Genomic DNA, 14,325 nt, shown 5'->3' on the forward strand with positions numbered 1-14,325 from the left:
CTACTGGTGGTAGGTAATATAATAATGATCGATAGTCAGAGTATCTAAGATGACGCAGGACGCAGTGCCGTTTACGAATATCTACCCAGAAGCCCAGAACGTTCACCTTTTGACTCATAATTCGATTTGAGTTCGATTGATTCGCTCTTTGATCCAGATCATTTCAATTACTTAGGTATTTAAAAACAGAGCAGAAGGAAAGAGCCAACGGTTTTTGTAAAAAATACTCTTTTAGGATTTAATAAGATGCTGCTTTATTTAATCTTTATTCTATCTTCGTCGAATAACACTTAAGTAATGGCAGGGGAACCATAATATTACGAAGTAGGTATAAGGAACTCCGTTATATTTTACGCAGACGTAGCGTCATCATCATCTCAACCCAATCCCATCGCCGGTACTCTCCTTTCAGAACGAGAAAGATAAATCCGAGAACTGATAAGAGTTAAGGCCATAGTTCACCACGCTGACCAAGTACGGATAAGAAGGTTTCACACACCTTAGAGAACATTATGGAGATTCTCTGCATTGATTCTTGCTCGCGATATTTTCCTTCACCGTTATACCAAGTGAATTGCTTAAAATACTAACTTGACGTAATATAAATAAAAGTAAGCAAAACTCTTAGTAGGTAACCCTACTTCATCGCCAAAGTCGCAGGTATTTGCAGTTAGCAATACTTAGGATATCTAGATAGGGATGAGTCAGTGTTTACAAATATTATGTCGCTCGAGCATTCACCTCGACAGTTCGATCGATTCGCTCGTTTGATCCGGATTATAATTAAACTTCAAAGAAAAGTCTCAGAGAAAGTTTATTTCAAAAGTCTAATCAAAATATAGGTAGGTAGGTAGCAATGATCTCTATGTAGGAACTAGTAGGTAATAATAATAAGCCATTCTAAACAAAAAAAAATGCCGGCTGCAACTTGCATTTGCGTAACTGATTGATGCCCGGGTTATTATCAAGTTTGAGAGCTTCATAGAATAAGTTTTTGTTAGGAATATAGCAGTTCACTAGGTAGTACCTATTTTTTTTTTTGCAGTTTTATATGGTGGGTTTTCATCATCCTAGCTTAGCTTACTGACCTACCACCAAAAAATTGAGAACGACTGGTTGTAAAAAACTGGTGTTCATCATCATAATCATGATTAACCACTACGATACGATACGAATCGGCAGACTTCACTGACCTTTGAGAACATTATTGAAAACTCTCAGCACCATTCCACTCCATCAGCCTGTATGCGTCCACTGCTGGACATAGGCCTTTCCAAGAGCGCGCTACCAAACATGGTTCTCCGCCTTCCGCATACACTCGCTCCCCGCTACCATCTTCAGGTCATCGGTCCAGCGGGCAGGAGGTCGTCCCACACTTCGCTTACCGGTACGCGGTCTCCTCTCAAGAACACGTCTTGCCACACGTAACGTTAAAACTCACGAAACTCCGAAAAGTTAGAGGTGCATGCCCAGAATTGAACCCCATACCCTCCGACTAGGAGGCCGACGTCTTAGAACCCACTAGTTTTCTTGACGGAAACATGTTAAAAACCTTCATTTTATCAAAGCAATCCAAAACTTTAATTTTTTTTCCACAGAACTACGCCAACTATCGCTAGCTCAGTTGAACGAGATATTCCTGGAACTAGAAGTTCTGATCCGAGAGTTCTCGGAGACACTGATCGCTGAGTTGGCTCTCCGAGATGAGCTGGAGTACGAGAAGGAGCTAAAGAACACGTTCATTTCACTGCTGCTGGCCGTGCAGAACAAGCGGCGGCAGTACAACAATGAGAAGAAGAAGCGGCCTGGCACGCCGCGGTCGCCAGGCTTGAATACCAGTTACTCCGAACCTAAGGTTGGTATTCATTATTTTTGAGTTCCGTACCCAAAAGGATTCCAACGGGACTAAGCCTCCACTGTCCGTCCGTCGGTCTATCTGTCAGCGGACTGTATCTCGAAAACCGTAGAGAGTTGAGAGGGAAGGAGAGAATTTTCACAGAATGTGTATTGTATAATAACAAAATCAAAATGACCGCCATGAAAATAAAATGTTATGTGTGAAAGTGTGATTTCTTGTATAATAGTACGGATTGTGGCAGTTACCTTCTACGTCCTAACTTATCAAAATTTATTTAATTAGATTCCGTACCGTTCGTTTTCAGTATCTCACCACGGTGATACCATTCCACATGGAGCATGGCCCGCCCGCCAACCAGTCTCTACAAGTGCTCATAAAAAGTGAGTAAAACACTTTTTTTTTATTCAAGTTACTAACTGATGCCTGCCACCTTACCTAAATAATTATTAAATTAGGCGTATGACCAGTAGTGTGCGCTTCATACAAGCATAAAGGCGTTGCTTACCCTATTTGCAATAGCTCAAGGCGCATTTTCATGACAACTTAGTAATTAAGTAACCCAACAAACTATTGCTTACCCTAACTTCGAAATCTGTGCACGCCACTGCGTATGACCATCGTGTGACACATCTTAAATGCATAATGTTACCAGAGTAAAAACATATTCCCCGAAAATGGGGGACATTTAATTTTAAATTAATTTTATGACACTATTTCTCTCATTTGAATTAATGTCGAACTATTATTATTAATTTCTGTATTCTGAATATTTTCTTTTTCAGTTCTAAAAGCAATAAATGAAGACAGCCCTACAGTGCCGACGCTGTTAACGGACTACATCCTCAAAGTCTTGGTTCCGACATAAAATAATAATTTAACTTAGCTAATTTAATATTGCTTTTTTTCAAACAAACTAGCTATATTTTTGCTCAACAGTCGAAAGTGGTTTAAATTAAGGCATGATAAATGCTTCGACGATTGAGTAGGATCCTCACACTGAATATGTGGGTAGCTACTGTGGGTAACAACAAAAACACGTTTAACTTATATTATCATTGAAAACTCGATTTTACAACCAATGAAAGGCAAAAATGTAGTTGTTTGGTCAAACTTAATAATCAATATTATGATTTATTATGAATATAAATCAAACAAATACTTGATGCCAGCACATTCTTATTTCATATCAAAACAAGAATAATATATATTCAGTCGCTGCTAATACTATGTGCGAAAGCAAAAAAATAGCACGTATTTTTAAATAGATAAATTATAGTTTCTTACTGAATCTGTTTTGAAATTTGAAAAAGGAATAATTGTAACATAAAAATGTATAAGTTATGCTCGCACTTGCAACTGTGTTGCCTTGCTCTCGGTGTTGCCATGTGTGTTATAGAATTATATTTTTTAAAATTTGTTCGTAATTAATGTATTTTAAGTGAATATTGCCATAAAGCGTATTTTCATAATTCAAATATTATTTTTTGGCATATTTGTTTTATAATACTTTTTGCATAAATGAACTGTGATATCGTATTATGGTAGTTTGTTAATTATTGCTTCCTTTTAAGATTTAATTATTCTGTGCTGTTTTAATTAATAATCGACATTATCAATTAATTAATTAATTAATTAATATATTTATTCAAGAAATTGATTACATTAATGATTATTGGTTAAATCGATTTTATCGTGTAAATATCAAACAAAAACAACCGGAATTGTCGTCTCAAAATAAATATTCAATAAATTAAGTTAATGTAAGTAAAAAGTGCTGGAGAGGCTTGTAAATATTAACCATCAGCATTATCTAATTAAATTATCTAAGTTTTATTGTACTATTTTGTCGTAAAAAGCTTTCAATATTGGAAGTTCTATACACTCTTAAACTAGAAAGAAAAATAGAGATCTCAAAATGATTTCAACATTCGACAATATTTTTTTTTTTAACTTCAGACATGGTTTTTCATGAACCGTAATTCTGCCTTAACTGAAAATTCAAGGTGCTCTGCATTTTAATCTACGAATCTGTATCTGTACGAAACTGCTGAAAATTTTGATAAAATTAATTAAAAACTATTATTCGATTTTGGATTTAAAACTAATACGACTAATTTCAAGATTAACAAAAATATTTTTTTGCATAAATATGACATCAAATTATCATAAATTATATTCTTACTTCTTATAGTCATTTTTTGTTTTATTTCATCGAATTATTTTTACTTAGTCTGTATAATGAAGTAGCTAGGTCACGTAGTGCGATAAATTCACTTAACTGTTATTTTTGTCTGTACAATAATTATTACTGATTCCACTAATTGCCAGCACTATACAATATACATAATAGGTAGTCTTATGTCATAAAATTGTTAAATATAAGTTTAATTTCTAGTCTCAATGTTTTGTAGTCATAATATTTTGTTAATTTTAAAACATGTCATTTTAAAAATAAGTAAGTAAACCCTATAGGTATTTTATAAAAAAATATCAAACATAAGATTAAAGAAAACTCATGTGAAAAATATTATGCTTTAAATAACAAAAAAATACTCAAAAATGTATTTACTAAACAATAAAAGTAAATAAAACTAGCCTGTATTTACTTACTATTGCAATTGATGTTTTTTTTTTTCAAAGAAATAGTTATCATCTTTTATGTAATAATTTCACCAGAGTTTTTAATAATCTCTTGAAAAATTCAAAAAATATTTGCATAAGATTAAATATAAAATTGCATGTACTTGTAAAGTTGTTGTTGTAATTTGAAAACTGTTTGGGTATTTACAAAATTTATATTTTGTTTCGCAAAGAATACCGTTGATGCTTACGTCGCACACTTTTAAATTTTTTCGTGTAGCAACACCAATTTGTTGTATTGTAATTCCGTAGAAAATGAATGAGGGTATGAATGAGGATAGGTACCTACGAGTACTGAATGACAACAGTGTTTAACAATAATAACAATTGATATATTATGTTTTGCGAACAATTGTGCATACATTATTTTTATATTCTTTTGCGGTTGAACGATATATTTATGTATTGATAAAAAATAACTTAGGTTATTTAAGCATTTACAATTTTTTTATTGCTAGGTATGCAAATTACGAAGTAATAATAAATACTTTAAAAATGTAGATAGGAATACCTATTGCTTTATTTAATTTTCCGTACCAGAATGGTAAATAAGGAAACCTAATGGTGCTACTTTTTTCGTCTTTCCATCCTTCGGTTTTGCTTATTTCAGTTACTAGGTACCTACTGATGAGGTTGGTTTATTATAAATATGATATATGTTATTTAAAAAAATATATAATCGCAAAAGGGGTCGAAATGGCGGTCGATATTTTTAATGTGGGTAACTTATATTCTAAGTAGAATATCATATTAGGAAAGCTTTTTAAAGTTCAAAAATTACCTATTTATATTTATTTTTGAATTTCAGTTTTTGACTTACGACAGATAAAGTTAATTTAAAATTTTCCTTTATCTAGGAAGTGTGCAAAACGAAAAATCTGATAAATGATAAAAGTTTATGTAAATAATATGGGAATAATAAAACCGAGTTTGTAACTAACATGGGATGGGAAACCATCGATAAACTTTTACAAACAAAGTTATGCGGACCATGGGTTTAAAAGAGATTTTTTTCTTGAAGCGGTAGAAATAACTATTTATTTTCAAAGTATGGAAACCGCGGTGGACGAGTCTGACTCGCATTTGGTCAGTTTTTAGATTACTTTTCCTTTTAAAATATAATAATATATAATTATGTCGTGCGACCGTAGGATAAAAAAATAAATGTATGAATATCAACGTTTGACGAAACTTTTATCAGTGAACACAGTGCATGGGCTGTTGTTATATGAATCAAGGTGGAAACATACTTAACAACCAACACGTGTTAGTTTGATGAAATAGTACCTACGTAGTATTTATTACAGAATATTACTCCTTATAGGTCTATAGACCCATACCATATTACTTTGACTGTTTCTACTGGGGCTTTGCAAAAAAAAAATACTATCGTTTTTTAAGTATGTTTCTGACTAGTACTACAATTTTAACAATACAGTACCACCAATTTATCTGTCTACTGAAGGACTAAATAACAGCATACCATTTCGATTATTTTAGAAATTTAATAAATTATTTATTTAAATTATTTAATAAAAACTACGCGATTAAAATCCTAAATCCTAATACCAGGTCGGCTCAGTTGAGGTGATGGAACTGTGGAATACATGACTCATAATATACTTAGACTTTTCTTTGTCGTAGTTGACTCGGTCAAGTCATAGAAAAAACTTTTACATACAAATATAATCAAATATTAATTATTTTGTTATTGAGTCAGTATAAATTAATGGAATGCTTTTTTTGTTAGGAATGTGGGAATTTAAATTTATTAAAACTGACAACACTAACTTTAAGCGGAGTCAAATGACGCTCTAAAATAGCTGCTGTATTAGTTCCTCTTTTTGCCACTTTACAGATAAGTTGATGGCGCTGCATTAAAATGACATTCATATCATTCGTAGATCGAAAAGTTCGAAAACATGCTATGTAAAGTAACTGAAGAACGTAACAACCAATTTACACTATGCAGTGAATAAGAATGGATGCGTGGTACCTGGTTGAAATAAAGGAGCTTGAAATAAGTCGAAATATGGGTTTCATTTATTTTCCATGCTTTTTTACTCTAATAATAATTGTTAAATTTTATACTTAACAACTGTAGTTTAGGTTTTTATTTAAAGCAAGTTAACAGCTGGATTTAAAAGAATAAAGTGAATTAACGTTTTGTGTGTCGATCTTTGTAGTTTATACGTTAGTGATTTAATTTATCAACTTAGTAAATACTTCTAAACTAAAAGTCGCCCGTCAGAAATAAAGGAGGTCTTACTTCGCACCATTTTTCTTGTGGGAGGTACATAATGCTTATTTAATATTTTGTCGAATTATAAGTAAGTAAAACATAAAATTGCAACAGTCTTTATTAGGTAGTTCAACTTGCACAAGTTTCGGTTTTACAGTCAATATTCCAAATGTTGCCAGATGAAATTGTAGAAACTCGTAACCCTGGCGAAGGCCGACGGGAAGCCTAGCTCGCAGCCAGCCGCGGCCACGAAAGAGCTGATTCCAACCTGAAAGACAAGAGAACATTGATTTTTTTGAAGTTAACTACCTATTTCAAGTGAAAATGGACAACTCCACAACAGGCTAGTGTACTTTTTCACGTATTCATATAATTGCCTCTAAGCACCAAGCTTCTGTCTCGTCAAGAATCGGGATACACCACAAATAGATATTTTGTGCCCCAGCACAGAAATGGGTGTGCAACTCAACGTAAGTATAGAAGGTAACTCTGAAGTTGAACAATATGGCGGTTACTGTGCGGGACTGTAAAGCGTTGCTATCTTATCAATAAAAAAATCGAACAAGGTCTGCACCTCTACATAGTCGAAATCCTACGGACTCGTACGAAGCGATTTGCTTCCTCGTTTCTAACGCTAGTAAGTATACGGTATACCTTCCAGTCTCCGTTTTCCCGTTAAAGCTTTTCTAGCTACCATTAAAAGAAAAGTGAACAGGCAGGCAGGCGCGCTCCACCTTATCATCTCTTGTTTGGTGTGATTACAGTCAAACAAGCCTATATACATAGTTAAAAAATATCTTTTCATACCAAGATATGTTCACCATTCCGTGTAACAACGAGCGGGCCGCCGGAGTCGCCTCCGCAGATGCCGATGCCGCCGACCCCGTCCGTGCAGATGGTGCTGTCCCGCACGTGGTTGGTGCCGAACACGCGCTGACACTGCGCCACTGAGATCACTTGCACGTGCACTTGGCTCACGAACGAGTTCACTGAGACGCCGATTTGAGCTGTAAAATAGGCAAATGGATATGTGAGCGATCGCGAAAAATAAGACTTCTTCGCAGATAAAAAATAAAACCAGATATATCTAAGGATAGTTTTATTTGAAAGTCCAATAATCGAGTTATGCTGCTGAGTTATGACCGCAGCTCTCACTTGATCGGTCCATCTCACCTATCCTGTCCTATCACATGCTCTTGTGTCATCTACTCTCCCTATAACTACTAGTTTATTCGTATGATTCCAATACTAGAAAACTTGTAGCTTGATAAGTAGGTATCTACTCACAATCACTAGTCTTCCCAAATCCAGCTGCTATAGCCATTTGGCCCACGAAACTGTCCCACAACATGTTGCGTGGAAGGCTCACTGGTTGAATCTGTGCTATAAAGTAAATTACATTATTTATTTGTTAATGGTAGGAAAGGATTTTCTTAGTGGAAGAACAAAAGCTACTTGATACTGGTGAAGTGCGTTATTGTGCTGATTTATGATATCAACGGGTAAGATTGCAGTCCATGGCTAACTTATAACTTGGTACTTTGAATGTAACGGAATTTTTAAAAAATCGACCAAGTGCGAGTTGGACTCGCGCACCGAGAGTTCCGGAGGTACTCAGGTATTTGTTTCGACATTTTGCACCATAGATTAAAAACTATTATTTATAAAAAAAAACTGTTTTAGAATTTACAGGTAAAGCCCTTTCATATGATACCCCACTTAGTATACTCAGTTATCTTACTTTGAAAATTGAAACACATTTTGATTTTTTTAATGATGTAACCACAAATTCACGGTTTTCGGATTTATTCCTTTACTTGTGCTAAGACCTACCTACCTGCCTTTCATGATTCTAGGTCAACGGGAGGTACCCTATAGGTTTTCTTTGACGGAAGGACAGACAGACAGACAACCAAGTGATCCTATAAGGGTTCCGTTTTTCCTTTTGAGGTACGGAACCCTAAAAAACTATAGGTAGGTACTTACTTGTGTATTCAACTTGAGTGGGTAAATAAATGACAGCTACATCGTTAACCAAAGACGCCATATTCACATCCCATCCAGGGTGCAACACCACATGGTTAGTGGCGATCCTGGTGCCTCCAGAGAACAGAAAGTGGGAGCCCAGCACCACCACGAACTCCCTCGCTCGTATCGCCCCACCAGCCCAGCAGTGGGCCGCGGTCACCAGTCGATTAGAGGATATGAGGGACGAGCCACAGGCTGATGTGCCCGGGTTGTTGAAGAAGGTGATTAGAAGGCCTGCCTAAAAGCACACATTAATTTGTTATTGCACTTGGGTTTTACCGCCTTTTTTGAACGGAACTGTCGGTAAAGTTTTTAAGAACGCGATAGTAGCGCCATCTCGGAAAACTAGTAGATAACTATATAAAATAGATAGTATTGTATTTTGGGCTTACACACACTATAAACACCTACTTACTTTACTTCTCCTTTCTCAGACCAATAACACTCGGGGAAATAACAATCAAATAAGAGATTAGCTGTGTAATGTTTACCCACTCTTTGAGCAGGTAGCTGAATCAGCTTTAGATAGCCATTCCTACCAATGATATTAGAATAAAATTTCTTCTAATATCATTGATTCCTACCCAATTAAGGATTACATGCACTTATTTTATCTCATTTTATTTTATCAAAGTTATGATTAGAATTAATCAGAAGATAAGGGTTATAAATACAGATCATTGAAGCCATCCAAATTTTTTTATTTATTTAATCGATAATTCAAAATCGTATTTAACGTAAAAATCACAGAGGAAGTGGATTCTATATATTTTGAAAGACCCTTTGAATCACAAAAAAACCGGCTAAGTGCGAGTCAGACTCGCGCACCGAGGGTTCCGTACTCGGGTATTTTTCCGACATTTTGCACGATAAATCAAAAACTAATATACATAAAAGTAAATAAAAACCTGTTTTAGAATGTACAAGTAAAGCCCTTTCATATGATACCCTACTTGGTATAGTTTTCTTACTTTGAAATTTTAACACTTTTTAATTTTTTTTTAATAATAATCGGACCAGAAATTTATGGTTTTCGGATTTATTCTTTTACTTGATATAAGACCTACCTACCGGCCAAATTTCATGATTCTAGGTCAACGGGAAGTACCCTATAGGTTTTTTTGACAGACACGGCGAACGGACGGACGGACAAACAGACAGACAGATAGACAACAAAGTGATCCTATAAGGGTTCCGTTTTTAGAGGTACGGAACCCTAAAAATGACAGGAAACATCCCTACTCATACCAAGTACGGATGTGCGTGCCGAGGCGCTTCCCAGCCTCCAACGATTCGACTCCCGCTCTGGTTTTGTTTGGCAAAAAATTCGTCCTCGGCCGCTTTGATCCTAGTCGCTAACGGAATGCCTATCTCTATGTGGTAATCCTTGATCACTTCCAGGCTGCCTGGAGACGCGGCTACCACAGATATAAAGCACACAAGCGCAAACAAACGCATTTTTACACCAACTATACCAAATTACTTTTAATCAATCCTAATTAAAACAATATATGTACCTACCTACCTGTCTTTAATCATCGTTATCTACATTATCAAGGAAAATTATATCTTCTAAAATCTTTTCGTAGATAATTACTGTAATTAATAAGGAGTTATCATTCGAAATTGAGTGTTCACTGAGCAATTCTTAATTTCAACCATATAATAATTGTGGCTAATTCACAATGTCTAAACTGATAGGTCTAAATTTAGTGCTATCCTTTTCTGTAGGGAGCATTATAAACGAGATAGCACTAGATTTAGATTGTGTTAGTACAACAGAATTAGCCACAATGTTGTTAAGTATTTTACTTAATATTTTCATCAAGCGATCCAAAATCCCAGACCTAGAGAATCTTAACTATTATTAAATCGTTTCATAGTTTCGTTCTGTCCGTACTGGTTAGAACGGTTTTATTGATTAAATAAAATTTTCGTTTAATTTTCATAATTTCATAGGTTATTGAAGCAATTGCACCATTTGTTTAATTAAATAAAACTAACGTGAAATAAATTAAATATTTTATTTAATAAATCGTAATTATATCAGACTAGAAGAATATTTTATTATATTATATTAAAAATATTATGTACAATGTTATAATAATATTACACTATTCAAATGCTAACAGCATCTCTCGATAATCTTATTCACGATTTTGTGTTTTGACTCAAAAGAGAAGTCTATAGAAGTATTAATTTGACTAAGTAGGATGTCAAGTGATAGGATTTGAATAGAATACAGTCGTAACGCATAACTGAGTAGGATCCTGTGGTAGTGAAGCGACGCAGGAGGGGTGTGATGACGTGACGCGAGAGCTTCAGTGATTCATCAACTTGTTACGACTGTCACCCTCCCGCACCGCTCCACTAGCAGATGAGACAAAGTCATCACTGCATGTTTTCGCGGAGGAAGTCGTAGAAGCTCGTGATTCTTGCGAAGGCCGAGGGGAAGCCGAGCTCGCACCCGATGTTGGCAACGAACGAGCTCACGCCGATCTGCAAACAGGAAATCATATTTAAAACGGAATTTATAGAACCTTTTATTTACCAAGACAAAAATTCTTCTATTTTTCATGCCGTATTTTTGTGACATATCCGTCATATTGAACACGCCCACACTCACAGACGCACACCTACACACACACTTGACATGACATGATTAACCCATTGCCGGCTCACTACTGAGAACGGGTCTCTTCTCAGAGTGAGAAGGGTTTAGGCAATAGTCTACCACGCTTGCCCAATGCGGATTGGTATACTTTACACACCTTTGAGTACATGGAGAACTCTCAGGCATGCAGGTTTCCTCACGATGTTTTCCTTCACCGTTAAAGCAAATCATATTTACAACGCACATAACTGAAAAGTTAGAGGTGGAACGACGTGGAGGATCGAACCCCCGACTTCCGATTAGGAGCCGGACGTTCTAACCACTAGGCTATCACAGCTATACTAAGGTAAGTATATTTACCAAGATATCCCGTCCGAAGCGTTTGAGCACCAGCGGGCCGCCGGAGTCGCCGCGGCAGATGCCGACGCCTCCGCTGCCGTCGGTGCAGAGCGTGCTTTGCTGTACGAAGTTAGTGCCGAACACAGCCTGGCACTGAGGGATCGATATCACTCGCAGGGACACTTGGCTGACCATGGAGTTCACTGATACTCCGGTTTGTGCTGTAAGGAAGAAAGAGTTTGTTAACAATAGTACTGATTCTGATAGCGAGTATTCGCATCTCATTCTTACCAATGTAATAAGAAAAGAACAGAAACTAAATAAAATTTAAACCTCGTGACTTTAGAGTTTAGGGGGCAGTCTCGAGCATAGTGTTTTGTAGAGTAGCAGTATTTATGAACTGTTACTTACAATCACTAGTTAACCCGTATCCTGCAGCGGTAGCGCTCTGTCCAAAGAAACTTTCCCAGAGATTATGAGTGGGTAGTTCGACTGGTCGAATCCTCCCTGAAACAAATTACATTATAATTATCAGAACTAAAGCAAAGTCGATAAATATGTAATTTAAACATTTAAATGATAATTTAAATGTTCAAATTACATATTTATATTAAGATATTAAGGGTTGATTTTTTCGGGGTAAAAAGTAGCCTATATCTATCTCCGGGATGCAAGCTACCTTCTGTACAAAATTTCATAAACATGGTCAAACGAATGGGCCGTGAAAATGTGACAGACAGACAGGAAGACATATTTCCACATTTATAAAATTAGTATGGATTTATAATATCAGTATGCAAGTATGGATTAAGGGCTCATTCATACGAGAGCTTTTTTAACGTTTATAGATAGATGCATAGATAGAAAATCCCGTACCCGTCGTCTACGGATAACGTCTAAGTCCACTATAAAGACGTATACGTCGTCGTATACGTCTTTATAGTCGTTTATACTCGCCAACGCCGGGTTTTAACGCAACGCTTTTATAACGCTCGTGTGAATTAGGGCTAAGAAGGAACTTACAATTAAAAGCCACATTCGTTGGTAGGTAGATGACAGCGACATCGTTTCCAAGGTTGGCAGGGCTCCATTGAGGATGTAGCACTACGCGATTGGTGGGTACCCTGATGCCTCCTCGGAAGAGGAACTCTGAGCCCAGAACTACGACGAATTGACTCGCTTGTAACGAGGGCGTGTCCCAGCAGTGGGCGGCCGTTACTAGTCTGTTGGAACTAATCAGAGTAGCTCCACAGGCTGACTGACCAGGGTGGTTGTGGAATGTGATTACCAGCCCAGCCTAAAAGAGAAGAACAGTTTCATAAGTATTTAATAAATCTTCATGCATACCTACTATTAATACTTAGTAAAAATGGAAAATAACATGTTTGCTTGTCCTCATTGGCAACCATTTTTAAACGTCTTCCTATTTTGAATGTCTATGTACCCAATAAATATTAAATGAACTGATGAATTATACATTTGTATAATTGTAATTTAGTTTTGGATAAAAATTACTTAATCATTTAATGTATGTATTGTACAAAGAAGTATTGCACATAATAGTGGTATACCATATCATGCCATACCTACCTTGCATATGTAGATTTTGGAAGGAAAAACAAGTTCCATTATATTAATATGGATAAAATTATACTTATTCAAATTATTTTAATTCAGAGAGAGAAGTTAAACCAAGAACTCTTAGTGTCAACATTGTGACTAATTTGTGTATACAATCTCTAAATTAAAATGGCATGTGTAAAATCTAGTGCTATCCTATTACGCAAAGAGGATAGCAATGAATAGACGTATAATTTTACTTCAGCTTAGAGATTGTACGTACAATTGAATTAGCCACACTGATTAACTTACCAAATATGGATGAGCGCCAATAGGAGCAATGTTTCCTCCAACAATACGGCTGCCACTCGTGCCTTCACCAGCAAAGATTTTATCCTCCGTTTCCTTGATCCTAGTCGCTGTTGGAATGCCGATATCCAAGTGATAATCCGTGGAAACTTGCACCCCTAAAGTACTGGATACAAAACATGCTAACAAAAAAATAAGCATTGTGTAACAAAGGCAACCCAACCCACCAGTACGATAATTTTGCGAAAAAATAATAATTTATATACCCAAATATTTATCAACAGACACGTAAATCACATAACAAATCATTATTTTCTTGATTAATCCTGATGAATTGTGGATGCGATAATTAATTATTTTTTGGTATTATGGATTATCGTTACGGTTTTGTAGTCACAACAAATTATCAACTAATCTTACATGCAATGCATCAAAGATAAAAATAGAAATATTACTTATCCATGTGGACTTTTGAAGGAGGGGCTTAGGGTCTAAACATAGTTCAGCGTCCAAACAAACAAAGGGAATCGTCAGCCTTCTGCATAACTTATCCATCTCACCAATTCCTCAAATCAATTTATTAGTACCTAGATGATGCTTGCGACTTCGTCCGCATGAACTTTGGTTTTTAAAAATCCTATCGTAACTTTGATTTCCAGATAAAAAGCTTATGTTCATCTCTGGGATGCAAGCTACCTCTGTACTCGTCAAATTCGCTTAAACGGATGAATCTTT

At 35.8% G+C, this 14,325-nt stretch overlaps 2 protein-coding genes across 3 annotated transcripts in view; one reads left to right on the forward strand and one right to left on the reverse strand.

The window, feature by feature from the left end:
* Positions 1-6,525, forward strand: part of LOC123872932 (fasciculation and elongation protein zeta-2) — a 68,169-nt gene extending 61,644 nt beyond the window's left edge. For both annotated transcript variants that reach the window (XM_045917535.1, XM_045917536.1), the window contains 3 exons: positions 1,599-1,855; positions 2,163-2,238; positions 2,641-6,525. In XM_045917535.1, coding sequence (XP_045773491.1) covers positions 1,599-1,855; positions 2,163-2,238; positions 2,641-2,723 — 416 coding nt within the window. In that variant the 3' untranslated portion in view covers positions 2,724-6,525. The remainder of the gene's footprint in view (positions 1-1,598; positions 1,856-2,162; positions 2,239-2,640) is intronic.
* Positions 6,526-6,844: 319 nt separating this feature from the next.
* Positions 6,845-14,242, reverse strand: LOC123873455. The gene is made up of 12 exons (XM_045918300.1): positions 14,046-14,242; positions 13,594-13,772; positions 12,745-13,018; positions 12,133-12,228; positions 11,743-11,942; positions 11,164-11,267; positions 10,581-10,615; positions 10,017-10,237; positions 8,727-9,006; positions 8,028-8,123; positions 7,548-7,747; positions 6,845-7,008 (listed from the first exon to the last, which is right to left on the reverse strand). The coding sequence occupies exons 1-12, from the start codon at positions 14,143-14,145 to the stop codon at positions 6,898-6,900; spliced, it is 1,896 nt and encodes a 631-aa protein (XP_045774256.1). The 5' UTR covers positions 14,146-14,242; the 3' UTR covers positions 6,845-6,897.
* Between the last annotated feature and the right edge of the window lie 83 nt (positions 14,243-14,325).

Source organism: Maniola jurtina, chromosome 16, assembly GCF_905333055.1.
Source record: "Maniola jurtina chromosome 16, ilManJurt1.1, whole genome shotgun sequence".
NCBI lineage: Eukaryota > Metazoa > Arthropoda > Insecta > Lepidoptera > Nymphalidae > Maniola > Maniola jurtina.

Coding starts and splice junctions, on each gene's coding strand:
- LOC123873455 (XM_045918300.1), bottom strand. CDS start 14,145: ATGGATAAGTTATGCAGAAGGCTGACGATTCCCTTTGTTTGTTTGGAC. Junction 13,019..13,593: donor TTGGCGCTCATCCATATTTG/GTAAGTTAATCA, acceptor CTTCTCTTTTAG/GCTGGGCTGGTAATCACATT. Junction 8,124..8,726: donor CACTCAAGTTGAATACACAA/GTAAGTACCTAC, acceptor TTTACTTTATAG/CACAGATTCAACCAGTGAGC.